General features: G+C 38.7%; 1 protein-coding gene across 1 annotated transcript in view; it reads right to left on the bottom strand.

Annotated features, from left to right (window-relative positions):
• Positions 1-18,860, bottom strand: part of LOC105442246 (MAM and LDL-receptor class A domain-containing protein 2-like) — a 91,869-nt gene that overhangs the window by 41,994 nt on the left and 31,015 nt on the right. Inside the window, exons 25-43 of the mRNA XM_030994050.1 lie at positions 17,667-17,807; positions 16,816-16,879; positions 16,303-16,315; positions 15,524-15,886; positions 15,137-15,172; positions 14,816-14,900; positions 14,236-14,406; positions 12,154-12,296; positions 11,256-11,372; positions 9,756-9,849; positions 8,946-9,077; positions 8,275-8,528; positions 7,487-7,577; positions 6,460-6,597; positions 5,402-5,524; positions 4,155-4,388; positions 3,288-3,482; positions 2,123-2,293; positions 1,331-1,513 (exon numbers count right to left, since the gene is read on the bottom strand). Of these exons, the coding sequence (XP_030849910.1) occupies positions 1,331-1,513; positions 2,123-2,293; positions 3,288-3,482; positions 4,155-4,388; positions 5,402-5,524; positions 6,460-6,597; positions 7,487-7,577; positions 8,275-8,528; positions 8,946-9,077; positions 9,756-9,849; positions 11,256-11,372; positions 12,154-12,296; positions 14,236-14,406; positions 14,816-14,900; positions 15,137-15,172; positions 15,524-15,886; positions 16,303-16,315; positions 16,816-16,879; positions 17,667-17,807 (2,748 nt within the window). The remainder of the gene's footprint in view (positions 1-1,330; positions 1,514-2,122; positions 2,294-3,287; positions 3,483-4,154; positions 4,389-5,401; positions 5,525-6,459; positions 6,598-7,486; positions 7,578-8,274; positions 8,529-8,945; positions 9,078-9,755; positions 9,850-11,255; positions 11,373-12,153; positions 12,297-14,235; positions 14,407-14,815; positions 14,901-15,136; positions 15,173-15,523; positions 15,887-16,302; positions 16,316-16,815; positions 16,880-17,666; positions 17,808-18,860) is intronic.

Here is an 18,860-nt window from a genome sequence, read left to right on the forward strand (position 1 = left end):
GTGCTTGTCTCCTCCCCTCAACAGGCTGTTTAAAATGTACCCATTTTAATCTTTTTACCATGCTTGTATTGACTTTTATAGGACATTTGTAAACAATTACAGCTGTATTTCTGGAAACTTGTGCAATGTGTTTATGGATTTTAGTTACAGAATCGAAGTCTTATTTTTGATATTGCTAGTTTGTTTACATGTATATATTTAAAAGTGTTATCTATTGTACCGAACATGTAAACATGAATATTCCAGCCAAGGCTGTCCTTCATGTAAAATTGTATTTGTATATGAATCATGTTTCTGCTCTAATAAAAACCATTTTTGAATTTAAATGAATTGACAAGTGCAGGCATTTCCCTCTATTGCTCCTCGCCTGTGGAATTCCCTCCCATCATCTATTTGCAAAATTGACCACTTGGACCACATCAAAGCTTCACTCAAAACTCACATCTTCCTTCAGACATTTAAATGCTAACTTTACTGGAGGAGCTGGCGCCTTTGAATGTTTGTTTAAACAGTTATATGGCACAATACAAATGCTGTGAATCATCATCATCATCACCGATGTGTTGTCACATACATGTAAGTGTTTAATCTTGTAAGTTTTATGTTATATTTTATGAACCCATGTCTCCTGGCGAAAAACCCTGTGGCGGACCTCACAAAACTTGGAAGGAGACACTTGAAGAAAACATAAGAGCAACTGGCCTCATTCAGACAGATGATGAAGAGAGGAAGGCTGGGAGAAATGCTATCAGGTAATAAAACATCCAACATCACAGTGTGGGTTAAATGGCAATGATGATATTGATGATGCATACTTGGTACTTTTGATTGTAATGAAGTGTGTTCAATAAGACCACTAAAAATAAGTCAAACTAGTTCAGCATCTACCATTTTGATGTCCTTCAATAGGGGTGTAATATGTGCGCACATGTAATCATGTAAATCATTGAAGGTCCTTTTGTTTTTTATCACCGAAAACTCCTAAACTAAATAATAATAATAATGATAATGGGTTCTTGTATAGCGCTCATGTCTGTCAGACGTGACACTCCTGGCGCTCCCAATTATTACCCTGGCTTTAGCACGGCTGCCATTACGGCGCTCTAGCATTTCAAGGAATTAATTCCCACCAGGTACCCATTAAACATCATCTGGGTTGAGTGTGGCAAATGTAGATTAATGAGGTCAACCTGAAAACTCCCAAGCCCATATCCCAACTAATCAGATTTATCCCTGGTTGCCTTTTAATTGCAAGAGAAAGAAGTTACACCTTTTCAAGATTAAAGTAACACCTATCCAGATTGAACCGGTACGAAATTGACAAACTCACACAGAGCAGGACAGTCTCCATACACCAGGATGACGTCATCAATGGCTATATCTCCTTGGTAACCATCTCCAGCTGTGCCTTCCAGATACACCTTCGGGTTGGTTGCCGTGGTGATGATGGCTACACGCCCCACCTCCCAGTTGTAACTCTGTGCACCTGACTTGGTCCAAATCACTGGGCCCTCTGAAATAAGGGAGTGATGTAGAGAGAGGGAGAGACAAAGAAATAGAAACAATGGGTCAAATAGTTTGGTTTTTTTAATTCTTAAAGACACATAGAAGTGGGCTCTCATGGGGAATTTGAGACCATTCAAGTGGTTGACTTTAAACTCTAAAATGTTTTTTGACATACCTTCTTAGAGTTTTTTAAACAAAGATGTCGTTTTACTAACACCCATTTAAACAATCATACAAATCAGTAACTGATTTCAAGTTATTTCATATCATCATAAATGATCACTGACCCAAACTTTATTATAGCAATGGAAAAGTGCCTTGTGTCACTATGAACATGGCCGACAAAGAAAGAGGACAAAATATACAGTTCCTCATTCTAATCTCAACAATTGCTGTGGTAGACAAAGGAACATCCCTTCCCTGCTATTATGTAAACATGTGTAGAACAGGTGTCACATGCATATTCACCTGTTCTACACATTTTTACATAATAGCAGGGAAGGGATGTTCCTTTGTCTACCACAGCAATTGTTGAGGGTAGAATGAGGAAATGTATATTTTGCCCTCTTTCTTTGTCTGCCATGTTCATAGTGTGTTCAGCCAACGTGAGACATACCTTCATTCCCGTCTGTGTTCCCATAGCCAACGTTGAGTGTTCCTACATGTGCTCCGTACATATGATACCAGTAAGTGATGCACATCTGAGATCCAGTGGGGATGGGCTCACTATAGATACGAGCTACCTCATCAGCATTGGTAGAGCTAGCATCGATCACAATGTAGTGACCTTAAGATAATGGTTAAAATGATATCATCAAAATAATGGCATGCACTCCACAGGGTATAGGAACTATAATTGAAATGGAAATGAAAAGACTACCAAGGATGATATGGTAAAAAGCCGGTGAAATAATGAAAATGTTTGAAAATCTAACTGAAGGTTGCCGATACCTACTCTCTAGAGGGAGGATTGCACCATTCCTACATGTCCTACGCCTGAGAAGAAAACAAAGTGCACCCCTCTACTCTTAACCATAACTAAGTCTCTCTCTCTCTCTCTAAGTGCCATATCGTTTGACTTTGGTGATCATGTTGTTCCACAACCCTCGGCTCCTAGCCTTCTGTATTAGTACCACTCCCAGTTCGTTCACTCCTCTCTCTTCCAACACATTCTGCAGACTGTCCATCCAAAGTATCCTCCTTCTTCCCCTACTCCTTCTTCCCACAATTTTCCCTGTCAAAGCAAGATTCACTAGGCCTTCTTTACATGTAATATGACCCATGAACTTCAACTGCCTAATCAACATCTCACGTATCAATTTCCTTTGCACTCCAGCTCGTGTAAGAACTTCCTCATTTACTTCGTTAGTCCAGGGCATTTTCATCATTCTTCTTAAAAACCACATTTCGCAACTTCCACAAAGCTTTTTAGTATCAGAGGCTAAGTCCATGTTTCACGAGCATACATAAGTATTGGGTAGATGTTACAATTCAATACTCTTATTCTGGTCCTCATACTCATTGTTCGATTTGTCAGAATTTTGCCTAACTTTGAAAATGCAGATTTAGCGAGAGCTATCCTTCTCTTGATCTCTGTCTCACATCTATGTCTACGTGGAGCTTTATTGGAAATACTTGCATTCAAAATCTGTATTTGAATCCTCAACCTGGCTGTTGTTTTCGGTAGACCAACAGACAACCCTACCCAGAAAGTCAAACGAAATTTCCTCCCAGACATAACGGTTAGAATCTTCAACAATTTATCTTGAACAAGCTCTTACCTTCTTGTGTCTGAGTGGTGTGATCCGCAGGGGGTCCAGTCCCGACTGTTGGAGTGCTACCTGTCTGAATGATCCAATCCATATCGTTGTTGGTACCTTGAGTCCATGTGCAGAGTGTACTGTCCTCAAAGGTACAATCCCATTGGAGGGGTGTAATAGTAACAGGTGGTCTGGTAGGAGCGGTGGTAGGGGGTGCTGCAGGGGGTACAATGGTAACACAGAAGGGTAAAAGGGAGGGGTGTAATAGTAACAGGTGGTCTGGTAGGAGCGGTGGTAGGGGGTGCTGCAGGGGGTACAATAGTAACACAGAAGGGTAAAAGTGAGGGGACATATATATTGGGTCTATGAGATTATTTTCCATTTCCATGCACTGCAGGATTTGTATATAGGCAGTTTCTCTCAAAATGCAGTTCCTTTGCCAAAACTCAACTTTAGCAGTATGCATTCATGCAAAGTGTATTTATGAGAAGCAGTTATTAAGAAAGGGCACATCGGAATGGCAAGAACAAGAAAGCAAGCTTCACAGCAGAACAATTGTCTAAACCATGCCAAACTTTATAATACTTTCCTTAACTATTTATATGTTCTACTAATAATGCCAATGTGCCACATTGTAGTTATTACGTTAATACCAAAAGCTTCAAGATTGTTTATCTGTTTTCCAGAGCAACAATACAGGAGTTAAATGGGTTGTCATGTACCCCATCAAGACGAAAAATGGGCAATTTTGCAAGTCATCGTGTTGCACAAACCAATCCTTCTGTCAATTTGTACATATTGCTCCATGCTAATCTGCACTTACAGCAAACAATAGACTGTGCATAGGGACACTTGAGGCACATAAAAGGTAAAAGTACAGACACTTACGAACATATTTGCAGCTATGCTCCGTGTATTGTATATCATCCAAGGCTATATCCCCTGTATAGCTGCCACTATTAACATGGTCAATAGCTTGGAAAAATATCTGATGATAAACACCGATAGATGTATCAATCTCGGCAAGTATCCAGGCGTTGCCTTGGTTATTGTTCTTAGTCCAGATATTCTCCCGTAAGCCGGTAGCCATCTCTTGGGTATACACATTGAGAAATCCAAGTTCTGCAAAGAATACACCAGGGAATGACTAATTGAGTTATGGACGAATATCTTTTTTTTAATTTTTTTTTTATTTGGCAGAAAACACATGATATCAATAATACATAACTGAAAATATTTAATTAATAGCAAATCACACAAAAAATCTTTTTTAATTCTTTCAACAACAAAAATTTAATATCATTTTTTTTCTTCTTCTTTTAAATACTTCTTTAATTTTTAATATTTTTTTAATTTCTTGATTTTTTGGAAATTCAACAACAAAAAATTCAAGTGTCCTGTAAAATTGTTTTTTTGTTTTTATAAAACAGATGACACCCAGATATATTTTGTGGGTCGGTGAAATTGTTTGCACACAGTAACATTGGGCGAGTCTAAAAAACACACTCGACTACGCCTTGTGTGTTTAAACCATACCCAAAGTTACCTTGTGCACACAATTCCTACCGACCCACTCAAACTTTACCTGTTCCATACATGTGGTACCAGAATGAGAGGCAACCTTCTATCCGAGCTGGTAAGTCAACCGACCAAAGAATGGCCTGATACGAGCTATGAGGGGGGTAAATAACTTACCTGCTCCATACATGTGGAACCAGAAAGAGAAGCAACCTTCTATCCGAGCTGGGAAGTCAACCGACCAAAGAATGGCCTGATACAAGCTATGAGGGGGGTAGATAACTTACCTGCTCCATACATGTGGAACCAGAAAGAGAAGCAACCTTCTATCCGAGCTGGGAAGTCAACCGACCAAAGAATGGCCTGATACGAGCTATGAGGGGGGTAGATAACTTACCTGTTCCATACATGTGGTATCAGAATGAGAAGCAACCTTCTATCCGAGCTGGGAAGTCAACCGACCAAAGAATGGCCTGATACGAGCTATGAGGGGGGTAGATAACTTACCTGTTCCATACATGTGGAACCAGAATGAGAAGCAACCTTCTATCCGAGCTGGGAAGTCAACCGACCAAAGAATGGCCTGATACGAGCTATGAGGGGGGTAGATAACTTACCTGTTCCATACATGTGGTACCAGAATGAGAAGCAACCTTCTATCCGAGCTGGAAAGTCAACCGACCAAAGGATGGCCTGATACGAGCTATGAGAGCTTGAGGATTCTATGTAGATGTAATGACCTAGCAAGATACAATTTATTGTATTTGTAATTGAGCAACTGTAACAAACATTCAGGTAGAATAAATCATGAAAGCAACAATTTATAGTATGCCATGATGGTACATATATACACTTTATATTATAGTATTTTATTTTTTACAGGGTGTAGTCAATGCCCCCCCCCCCCTATCAGCATCAGTTAGGTGTAGTCCTCTACTCCCTCTATGGACGTAATGTGAAACCATATCTTCAATTGTAACTATGAAGAGTTATCAGTTACCTACGTTCCATTATATTGTGGGGGTTTTGTGATTTAACTTTTGTTCAACCAAATGTGTGATCATTTAACTATCATTTATGGTCCGTTTTGACATCATGCTCTAGTTGTGTAAAATAATCTCCCGACTGAAATACGATTAATCAATTCGTTAAACAAATTTAGAAGAAAAATGAAGGAATTTTTATTAAAGGTAATACAAAGTTTTGGGAAATTTTGAAAAATAGCTGGATAGTGATTCTTTACAATTTTGATATATTTGGATTCCCCTGTGGATGTATTTTAAGCACTAGACAATTTAACATGTTTGCTTTCAAGAAAAATTGAATATCAAATTTGCTGTTGCTCCCAGTAAATTTCAATAAATTTCAAATAGCGCCTACAGCAAAACAATAGTAGCTGCAACCATGACAATCTCAGCGTTTATAGTTGTGATATATAGTTTCCAAACGGGAATAGCCAATCGGTCGATTTTAGACCACGACAAAGACCACTGAATATTGTAGGATCGCATATGCTTACAATACGTTCATTTGAACCAAATTCATGACCCCATACCAAAACTTTGTATTACCTTTAACAATTGAATACATCTTGATAAATCAGTTTTAATGGAATAACCCAAATGTGTTGCTCGGGAGATTCCATTATGGTGAATAGGGGTGTTTCTTTATTTACCATTGTTAGTCCCCAGTGTGTGATCACTTGTAGGTCCAGTCCCTCCACTCGGTGTACTCCCGCTGTATACCAGCCAGTCAAAGTCATCAGTCTGTATGTTATACCAATCACAAGTAGGCTCCTCAAAAGTACAATATCCTTCAAGAAATGAATTTTGAAGAAAAATTTAATAAGATTTTGAATATGATATAAAAGGGGGGTGGGGGGAATACATATAAATATTGATTCTGTTAATGTGCAGGGCTGCATACAACTCATAATTTGTTATTCAAACATCGCAATAATATATTTCATAGATTTTTAAATTTTAAAAAAATAATTTTCTCAGACCTGCTAAGCTCCACCCTAAGAAAATTTCCAGATCTAATTCATCTTGCGACATCATCTGTCAATCATTAGTGAGCTAACAAGAGACACAGGTATGTAGCTTCAGCAGAACTGACCACCTGTTTACAATAGACCATACAATACCAACATAGGAGTTGCTATTTCAGACGTGCTGTATCATCACCAGGAAAAGAAAGGTAATGTGGAGGTATTGGGTGAAAGATTGCAATTCTTTTGAGAGCATGTGCTGGGGGGAAGTCAAATAAGGTTCACTAGCCACAAGGATATGACAAATATGAGATTCTGCCCCAAAATATTTATATATACTCAAATCGAAAGCAATATCGTTTGAAATATGATACGTAGGAAGGGAGAGTAACGTATCATATTTTGGTTACCATCAGAGTATTTGGTGTCACCTATGTCTGGAATGGTAAAGCAAAACTGAATCACCAAAATTATAGACGATTCTTGCTGCTCAATTATATGGTGAAGACTAAAATGGTAGTATCAACTTGCTCATGGGGGGGGGGGGGGTGAGAGCAACCATCCCCCTCCTACAAGTATTGAATAAAATAAATCTTGAATCTTCAAGATACCTATGTATGGAATGATAATATCAACTTGTTCAAGGGGGTGAGAGCCTTCATCCCCCTCCTACGAGTATCAAATAAAATAACTCATGAATCTTGAAACCTACCTAATGGTGGGCAAACCCCCAAATCGATTCTGACTTCATCAATGGCCATGAGAGAACCAGGAGTAGAGCCTACAGTACCCTTAAAGGCAGCCTGTAGATTGGAAAGGGCAAAAAAATAACACAATGAAATATTTTTTAAGTCTCAATGATTCCTAATATATTATTGAAATTGGGTAAGTAACTATTTCCCTGTAAACTGCAAAAGAGCCCGACCCCCCTCCCCACCTAGAAAACAGAAAATGGTAAACAATTTTGGTTATTCCATAAACTGGTATTAAAGATACCAGCACTCAATCTATTTGTTTCATGAGATGGGTAAAGTAAATGGTAAATGAAATAAATTAAATAAACACAACCTGCAATTATATTTCTTTATTATTATTATCACTGGTAAATTACAAGGAGACATATATGTAATATTTGCGACGTAATCATATTGATTTACTATCTAGTCTATGATTAATTAAGAATATTCATTATGTTTGGAACTGAAATCGGTCTAGGACATGATTCCCTGTGAACCCCCAAAATGCTCCACCCCCTCCCGCGCGAACATGGATGATGGTTAACAAATTTGGTAATTCCATGAACTGGTAAGGATGAGTGCTCTGTCCATTTCTTCAATCCGAAATAGTTAAAGGCCCAGGAATGTTACGTTTTGATCATATATTCATTGTTTTTTGGGTATCAGCTTAATTTTTTGCTTAAACCACTTTTCCTTGATAGAAAAATCCCTAGTTTGCATCATCACTTAGGTATACCATCAGCATGAATTAGTGCTACAGTACCTGAAAACTGTGTACATCCGTCACCGTGCTGCTTCCAAACCTCCAATCCGTCACACCCGTCGGAGGCGCCACCCAGACCGGATCTGAATACATTCCTGATTGACGGGAGTGAACGGTGAGGGCGCCTATCCCGTCATGGTAGTAGTAGAAGCGAAGACAGTGTGGGATGGATGTCAGTGTGTAGGTCGGGCTGTAGAGGATAGCGTTCTGTCCGTCTACAGGGTTTGTTGTGGTGTCTACCCAGGCGTAATACCCTACATCAAACCCAAGACAAAATTCAATTTTGTAATTTAATTTAGGTAGCTTGAATAAATAAAATGAAGAAGCACAAAATGATGCATCTGGAACTCAAAATAAAATCGTGTTTTCATGCCATTCAGGTAGAACTATGTCATAGAACACAGATGTAGAATTAATCTGTTAACCCTGATAAGAAATAATATCACAAAAAGTGTTATCAAAACATGTCAAATTAAAAAAATGTTATTCACCGCTTTCATAAACTATTGGCTCAGTGGCAGAGCAAGGGTGCGCTTGTGGCCTTTGGTAAGGCATTAATCCGCATAGCGTTCATTCTCCTGGTTTCTTACTTACAAGCATAAACATGCTCTCTTAGCAGTCAGGTAAAAAAAATCAATCAACCGTCGATTGCTTAAATTATCTTTGTTTACCTGTATTAACACCGGTAGTTTTATCAGATGGAATGGCATTATGTTCTTTTCCTCTGGTTCTCTTCCAATCAAAGTCATCCTGAACTGTTTCCTGAGACCATCCACAATAGTCTGTTTCAAAGGAGCACTCCTCTGCAAAAAGTTTAGAAATGTATAGAATTTGATGAACAAAGTACACCATCATCATAACCACCATCATCCCCATAATCATCACTTTCATCACCACCACCATGACCACCATCACCATCATCATCACCATCACCAACACCATCATCACCATCACCATCACCACCATCATCATCATCATCATCACCATCATCATCATCACCACCATCACCATCATCACCACCATCATCCCCATAATCATCATAACCATTATCACCATCATCATTACCACTATCATCTTCATCATCACCATCATCATCATCGTCACCAACTTCATCACCACAACCATCATCATCATCATCACTTTCATCATCACCACCATCACCACCATCATCCCCATCACCACCATCACCATCATCATCACCATCACCACCATCACCATCATCATCACCATCACCATCACCACCACCATCATCATCACCATCACCATCACCACCATCACCACCACCACCACCACCACCATCATCACCATCATCATCATCACCATCATCATCGTCAACACCATCATCATCATCATCACCATCACCACCATCACCACCACCACCACCACCGTTATCACCATTAATCAGCATCAGTAACCTTCATACGGTTGAGGAATAACAGTAACAAAATGTCTTTTATAAAAATGTTTTCAAAAGAACTTACCAAGATGAGGGCAAGCAGATGATGGGTCGTAAGAAAGATCATCAATAGCTATATCACTGTAGTAACTGCTCCCTCGTGTGGCAGTGAAGATTAACTGTATCCAAGATTGAAATGTCATGAGTACACGTGATATGAGCCACCCAAGTAAACTTTGAGGGGTCAGTGACGCTTACAGCGTGTTTCCACAGAAAAAAAGTGGAACCCGGATTATCTTTTCCGGATTGAAATACCGTGTCGTGGCGACACGGTATTAAACCAATCTGTTTCCACAGAGCGCAGCATTCCGATTCGCCCCGATTCCGTGTTCCAAGTAAGGAAAATGCCGCGTTAATCGGAAGTAAAGATTCAACCTTTGACCTCGATCGTGGATTCAGATCTACACAGGATTCCACGCTATTCTATTGTGACGTACATTTTTCATTGTTACGTACAGCGCGTACATAAACATATTATTGTATACGCGTATTTCAGAGTATTTTTCAACCAATCACGCTGCAGTGGTGATTGGGGCTTCGCGCGCTCTGATGCTCCGCCAGACACGGTTTGTCGCTGTGTGTTTCCACAGAGATTTTACAGGGAGTTCTTTGGGGTCGACACGTCAAGATCCACCTCCCAGAGGTGGATCTGATAATCCGCATCTCGGTCGACTCGACCCGACACGCTTGTGTTTCCACAGGAAAACTGACATGGTATGACACGGTATGACACGGTATGACACGGAAAATACCGTGTCAATGTTTTCTGTGGAAACACGCTGAAAGACGTAACTCTATTTTGGCCATTTTGAGAAAAAGTGGTTCATGTGTCATGAGCACTAGGTCTATGTTTAACTAGCCATTGACTTCAATGTGGTTTTGGGTGGAGTTAAGTCTTTTTGGTTCCTGGAAAGCCCACAATTTTCTGAACATTTTGATATCAAATACTCATTTTGGCAAAACATGGTTTTACATCTTTGTGTCACTGAACCCTCAATTTCATCATCCGCTAAGAATAATAACAGAATTTGAAGAGTAAACAAAGTACAGTGAAACCTGTCCATAAAGACCACCCAGCGGAGACAAGACAAGTGGTCTTTATAGGCAGGTGGTGTTATGTACAGGTTCCTATAGTACATGTTTCAATGAGAAACCATTTTTAAGGGAAACACAAAATGTGGTCTCTGTAGACAGCTGGTCTTTCTATTCAGGTGGTCGCTTAATCAGGTTTGGCTTTAATGAATTAAAATGAATATACAAATGAAATGAAAGCACCTTTTACAAATATATCATTTTATATCAAAATACGTTTTCTCAAAAACAAAAGGCACCCCCGTTTACAGAGTGAGAATATTGTGGATCTTAGCCATCAATTAAATAATTTGATTTGATTTGATTTGATAAAATTTGTTTTGATTAAAAAAATCAAAATAGCAGCCATAAGGCTGAAACAATTGAATTTACAATTTAAGAGTAACATATCATCCAACAAAAAACAGTACAATATTTCAAAAAGCAGATTTACCTGAAAATCATAATCGGTGGTGATTTCTACTTGTCTGTAGACCCATTGGTTCTGTAGCGTACCATCCTGCCTCCACAATGAGTCCTGCTGCTCACCGTCAATACTACCAACAGAAAGCTGAGGGAAATATCGACAAATAGAAAGAGATTCTTGTCAAATCTGCAGTGCATTATTGGGTCTGAACTGCACTTCCTGTGTGAGGTGCGATTGCTCAGTGGTAGAGCAGTGGAATAGAAGGCATTATATATATGTTTTATATCCTGCATCAAAAATTTGTTTAAAATTTAAAAAATCACCATTTTCGGGAAGAAAAAAAAAATTTAGAATAATTTTTTTTCTTCAATGTGTATCAAAAAAGATTTAAAATATTTTGTGTTCATTGAATTAATATTTGAAAAAAAAAAAAAAAAAATCTATTCCAAAAAAAAATAACATTTTTATTCTTCAACTCCCAAATAGTACTCTCATCTAGTACTTTTTCAGAGCAACCTTAAAATAGTTGAAATATTTCTGGTCATGTGACGAGCTCTAAAGTAATCAAAAGCAAATCAATTTTTGATGCATAATATAACACTACTTATTCTACTACTACTACTACTACTACTACTACTACTACTACTACAGGTGTACTTCTACTATTATTACACTTTTACTGCTACTACTATGTACTACAGTACTAATATCACTACTTCTAAAACTACAATTACTCCTATTACTCCTACTACTAATCAAAGCTAGACCTGGACTATCTATCTCCAGATGTCCTATGGTTGGGCTGAACACGTAGACCCGGAACCTAAAGCAGAACTTGGATGACAATAACAATGACAATTCTACTACTATTTCTGCTTCTCCTACTACTCTTTCTAGCAATCAAAGGTAGACCTGGACTACATACCTCAAGTTGGCCCATAGTTTGGCCGAACATGTAGACCCAGAAGCTAAAGCAGGCTCTGATGGGCGTTCCAAGGATGACCGGTGATATCACCTTAGCACTGTAACCCTGCGATCCTTGTGAAGACTCAAGGTACAGATAGAAACCTGTGAAAGATAATTTGTACACCGTTTGGATATATCATAAACCCCAGTTAAAAAAGTTTTGAATCACAATTTTGATTAGTTATGTATTTCTTGTCGTGGGATAATAATCCCTTTGTATAGTATCATTATATTTATTCCTCTTTAAAGGGATAGTTGAGATCTGTCTTCAGCCCGCAAATGCCTTCATAGTGCATGATTATTGCTCTTATTCTTATCTATGACATTTCTAGTGCCCTTTTAGAACCTAAAATTGCTATGAAGGTAATTTAAGACCCCAAAATGTGTGAAATTTAGCCAATACGATCGTACCAATTCAGCTTCACTTAAAAAAAAACAACGGTGACCGTTAATTAATTATTTAATTAAAAATAACAATACATGGGCCAGCTGGTTGTGCGTAATATAACCCACACGAAAATGCCAACAAAAAAGCCAACATCGGCATTGGCTGAAATATGACGTAAAAGGTGCTATTTCGTTTTTTCAACTTTTTTTTCTTCAAATTATCTAATATTTGTGGTGGTACACAAGTAGAAATCGTTATATTTATGGATATTTCAGCCGACTTTGATCAAACAAAGATGATTTTGTTGTTTAAATGGTATGTTCTTTCAAATTTGACACTCAGTTTTTCATTATCTCCCAAACAATTATTTTGTGTAGCGCCCTCCGCAACAGAACTCAACTATCCCTTTAAGATGATACCATGTTTTTATGCCACTACGAAGTAGCCGGAGGCATTATGTTTTCGGGTTGTCCGTCTGTATATACGTGCGTCCCGTTCTCATGATCACGTTATCTCAAGAACCGACTGATGGATTCCTACCAAACTTTGGTCATGTAGGTAACTTGCAGAACCATGAATTGATTAGATTTTGGGGTCACGAGGTCAAAGGTCAAAGGTCACAGGGCTCATTATGTATGCAAAAATAGCTTGTGATCGCGTTTTCTCAAGAACCGATTGATGAATTCCTGCCAAGTCATGCATGTATCTTGCAGAGCCAATGAAGTGATTAGATTTTGGGGTCATGAAGTCATAGGTCAAAGGGCTCATTATGTATGCAAAAATAGCTTGTAATCACATTATCATTAGACCAGATGGACAGATTACCATGAAACTCAGGACATGTATGTATCTTGCTGAGGCAATGAACTGATTAGATTTTGGGGTCATGAGGTCAAGTTCAAAGGTCATGGGGCTCATTACGTATGCAAAAATAGCTTGTGATTGCATTGTCATTAGAACCGATGGATGGATTACCATCAAACTCAAGACATGTATGTATCTTGCATTTGGGGTCATGAGGTCAAAGATTAAAGGGTCATACATGTATATGAGAAAGAGCTTGTAATCACAATATTCTGAGAACCTGTTAATGGATTTCAACCGAACTTGAAGTCGAAAAATTTCTTCCATTTTGGTTTCTAAAATTGCTCTATGACGGAGCATCACATTCGACTGCGCGCAGTCGAAGTTCCATCTAGTTTTAAATGATTTTGTGTAGCGCCCTCTGCAACAGAACTCAACTATCCCTTTAAGATGATACCATGTTTTTGTAAAGGATTTTGTGTAGTGCCCTCTGCTACAGAACTCAACTATCCCTTTAAGATGATACCATGTTTTTTTTAAGGATTTTGCAGCCTGGAATGAGCAAAATGAGCTGATATTGTTGTGCTTTTACACAACAGCTCTACACACTTCAAAGAGAGAATTCAGTATTTTAAAGCCCCACTGTCCTACTTGTAGCTACTTGCGGCCCTCTATATAGAAAAAAAATGCCTAAAAGGTGCCCGTTGGTCCCCCATGATTCTCTTATTCTTATGTTAACTGAGAGCTAATTTGATGAGATAACGACCTGCCAGTGATCTTGAAGGGAGGTCTATTCCCTCCTGGCCAAACTAGTGCAGAGGGGCTTTAATAAATGGGTTAATGTCTTACCATTGCCAGTAGTATGATCTTTGTACGGTCCGGTGCCTCCGGTAGGCGCCTGTCCTCTGTATCTCATCCAGTCCAATCTATCATCATCCATATCAAACCATCCGCATCGATTGACTTCAAAATCACAGCTTGCAGACTCCTGTAGAGATGGCTCAGCGGACGCAGGATACACTGGAATAAGAGGGTCAGAAAACCGATTATTTCCTTATCGTGTAGAAACACATCGGATTAATGGAAGCCGGGTAATAGTATACTGCTTAATGAAAACATTACATTAAGTGCTTGTATATAAATGTTGCTATAATTATCATTATCATCATCATCATCAATATCATCATAATCATCATTCTTATTGTAAATGCTCTCCCTCTTATCCTGTCTGTAGCAAGCTCCAAATCAATTCTCATACTCTCTTCATTAATACAAGCTATATCCACCTCTTCCTGTATCTCCATTTCCTTCTGCTCTCTCTCTCTCTTCATCTTTCCTCTTTACCTGTCCATACAATCCCAGAAATCAACCTTCTTTTTAACTAGATTTAATTAGCAAAAGTGGAATAACATTCAAAGTATATCATTACCTGAGCAAGCTTCCGACTCCACGTCCAAATCGTCTAAAGCTATATCCCCATAATTAAAATATCCAAGAACAGCTTCAATTTTGATCTGTGGTAAAAGATTTGTAATTCAACATCTTTTGTTAAACAGGTCTTTATATACTACTAGCTAGACATTGTTCTAGTTCTAGCGTACAAACTACGTTACGTTGACAGCAGACACATTACAAATACTAATTATTTTTTTAATTTGAGAAATAAACTTATCAGAATATAAAATATTTCTTTTTTTTTCCAATAAAATCAGTTGATTATAGTTCAATTTAAGAATTTAAAGATACATACCACATATGTTTGTCCCAATTGAGGGGTTGGGGTGGTCTGGGAAACGAAAGAAAAGTTAAACACAATCAGAGCTTGTCAATAAATGTATGCTAAAATCAAGTTAATGTATGCTAATGTATGCTAATGCATGCTGAATATATGCTAATATCAAGTAAGTTCAGTGAAACCTGTCTATAAAGACCATCCGAGGGAGACAAGAAAAGTGGTCTTTATAGGCAGGTGGTCTTTATGTACAGGTGCCTATAGTACATGTTTCAAGGGAAACAAAAAATGTTGTCTTTGTAGACGGGTGGTCACTAAATCAGATTTGACTGTATATTCAAATGATTCATTATTATCATTAAGTTATTATTATTACTATTATTATCAATATTATGAATTACTGACCATGCCCGGATTGAAGATTCCAAACTTGCCCTGAAGCCATGTATCCTGGTCAGGGTTCTGCTGACCGTTGAGTCGCCATTGGTAGGTTTCGTCCAGCGTGGTCTCATCGACGAGGAAGAGGTTAAGTTCACCGATCGTGGATCCATACATGTGATACCAAAATGTGAAACATGCGACGGAGAGGTCCTCTAGTCTGAGGGACGGAGAGATGAGCCAGGATGTGTAACCTGGGGCAAGTGTGTTGCTCTCCAAGTATATATAGTAACCTGAGAAAGATAAAAGCACATTGAGTTTCATACTATGAGATGAGCCAGGATGTGTAACCTGGGGCAAGCGTGTTGCTCTCCAAGTATATATAGTAACCTGAGAAAGATAAAAAAGCACATTGAGTTTCATACTATGAGATGAGCCAGGATGTGTAACCTGGGGCAAGCGTGTTACTCTCCAAGTATATATAGTAACTTGAGAAAGATAAAAGCACATTGAGTTTCATACTATGAGATGAGCCAGGATGTGTAACCTGGGACAAGCGTGTTGCTCTCCAAGTATATATAGTAACCTGAGAAAGATAAAAAAGCACATTGAGTTTCATACTATGAGATGAGCCAGGATGTGTAACCTGGGGCAAGTGTGTTGCTCTCCAAGTATATATAGTATCCTGAGGAAGATAAAAAAGCACATTGAGTTTCATACTATGAGATGAGCCAGGATGTGTAACCTGGGGCAAGTGTGTTGCTCTCCAAGTATATATAGTATCCTGAGGAAGATAAAAAAAGCACATTGAGTTTCATACTATGAGATGAGCCAGGATGTGTAACCTGGGGCAAGCGTGTTGCTCTCCAAGTATATATAGTATCCTGAGGAAGATAAAAAAGCACATTGAGTTTCATACTATGAGATGAGCCAGGATGTGTAACCTGGGGCAAGTGTGTTGCTCTCCAAGTATATATAGTATCCTGAGGAAGATAAAAAGCACATTGAGTTTCATACTATGAGATGAGCCAGGATGTGTAACCTGGGGCAAGTGTGTTGCTCTCCAAGTATATATAGTATCCTGAGGAAGATGGAAGATAAAAAGCACATTGAGTTTCATACTATGAGATGAGCCAGGATGTGTAACCTGGGGCAAGTGTGTTGCTCTCCAAGTATATATAGTATCCTGAGGAAGATAAAAAAGCACATTGAGTTTCATACTATGAGATGAGTCAGGATGTGTAACCTGGAGCAAGTGTGTTGCTCTCCAAGTATATATAGTATCCTGAGGAAGATAAAAAGCACATTGAGTTTCATACTATGAGATGAGCCAGGATGTGTAACCTGGGGCAAGCGTGTTGCTCTCCAAGTATATATAGTAACCTGAGAAAGATAAAAGCACATTGAGTTTCATACTGATAAATACACGACTAAAGACCACCGCACACCACACAATTGTTTGTGATCCAATTGTTGAAGAAATGGTGATTGTATTCAGTAGGAAAGCTAAGGGAAAAAAAGGAAACGTTATCTTCTTGATTTAGCTTTTAATTAATGATAAAGACCCTAACAACTGGAATTTTAGTGCATTGAACTCATCTAGTCAGTATAAAAACTAAATCAGTTTCAAATCGTTGACAATTTTACTATTAGTCTGAACTCTGAAGTTATTGTCCAAAGTCATTAGGTCATGTTCCTATCTTGAGACCTATTAACTAGACCACAACACCTCTATCTCTAGTGCTAGAGGTGTAGAGGTGTTGTGGTCTAGTCCTCTACCTAACTAGTGCTGTGCCGATGGTATGATCTATGTTAGGTCCTGTTCCTGTCTTGAGACCTATTAACTAGACCACAACACCTCTACATCTCTATTACTAGAGGTGTAGAGGTGTTGTGGTCTAGTACTCTACCCACCTAGTGCTGTGCCGATGGTGTGATCTACATAAGGTCTTGTTCCTGTCTGGAGACCTAGCTATCAACTAGCCCATAACAACTCTACACCTCTTGCTCTACCTACCTAATGCTGTTCCGATGGTATAATCTACATCAGGTCCTGTTTCTGTCTTGAGATCTATCCACTAGACCACAACACCTTTACACCTCCAGCACAACACCTCTACATCTCTATTTCTAGAGGTGTAGAGGTGTTGTGGTCTAGTACTCTACCCACCTAGTGCTGTGCCGATGGTATGATCTATGTTAGGTCCTGTTTCTGTGGTTTCGGAGGTTCCTGTGAGTCTGATCCAGTCAGCTGCGTCTCCGTACTCAGCATTCTCCCAAAGACACAGATTGCTCTCAAAGTTACAGGACACTAGATGCAGTCAGAAGAAAAACAGAAATTATTTGTTAAGTGATTCAGCTATCCCTTTCATTCTGAAGCACCGTTATCAAGATCTTAACATGGTAAGGCATTGATGGGGAACCTTGATAGCTTCAGGGTTTCATATATATATATTCAAATACTACTCATGAAGGGGGAATCAATTGTAATACACAAATCTCCAGCTAGGCAATATGAGGTACACAACCCCATTTCACAAACCTCTCATCAGTGACAAATTACAGTTTTTGTTATAAGCTAGTGAAACCTTGCTTCCGATTGGTTATCGGCAGATCTCACATTAATTTGTATCAATTGTAATTGAAAAAGGCTTTGTGAAACGAGTCCCAGAACACTACAGTTGAAAAGAAACACCAGTGAAAGATGATCTGTTTGGAGCAAGAAGGTTGTTAACTGATATACAAGAACCCACTATTATTATTGTTATTATATTTTTGATGACATGCGTATACTAATTGTTATGTAACACCTTACAGGTATATCCAATTTTGACGAAAATGGTATCAAAATGTGTGTAAAACTTGAGGGAAAAAAGTCATGAAACGACAATTCAAAATTCCAAGTGGTTGCGGCGCAATCTCCGAAAATGTCGAGGGGGGCCTCCCAGGCCCCAACCCCAGTACAGTATTGGTTAAAGGATGTGTTGGAGGGAAGAGTGGAAGGAACAAGAGCAAGAGGGAGACCCAGAATCAACTTGAAAGAGAATGTCAAGAACTTAAGTGGACTAAAACTTCAAGAGTGCACTGGAATGGCAGGAGATAGAGTGAAATGGAGAGATGTTGTAATCAACCTCCGAACCGGGAGAAGATACTTAGATAGATGACTATGAATAACATTTGAAGAGTTTAATTCCAAAAGGAGCTAAATCCGTTTTTGTAACTTCAGAAAAAATAGAATTTGTTTACCCGATTTTGTACAGGCGTCTATGGAAAAGTCATATTAGAAGGTGCGTTTTTTTTCATTATTGTTCGCAAAATTTAGGTAAATTCTTTTGTTAAAAGACGGGCTCTGAAATAAACAATT

This window comes from Strongylocentrotus purpuratus, unplaced genomic scaffold, assembly GCF_000002235.5.
Source record: "Strongylocentrotus purpuratus isolate Spur 01 unplaced genomic scaffold, Spur_5.0 spur5_scaffold_20, whole genome shotgun sequence".
Classification (NCBI taxonomy): Eukaryota; Metazoa; Echinodermata; class Echinoidea; order Camarodonta; family Strongylocentrotidae; genus Strongylocentrotus; species Strongylocentrotus purpuratus.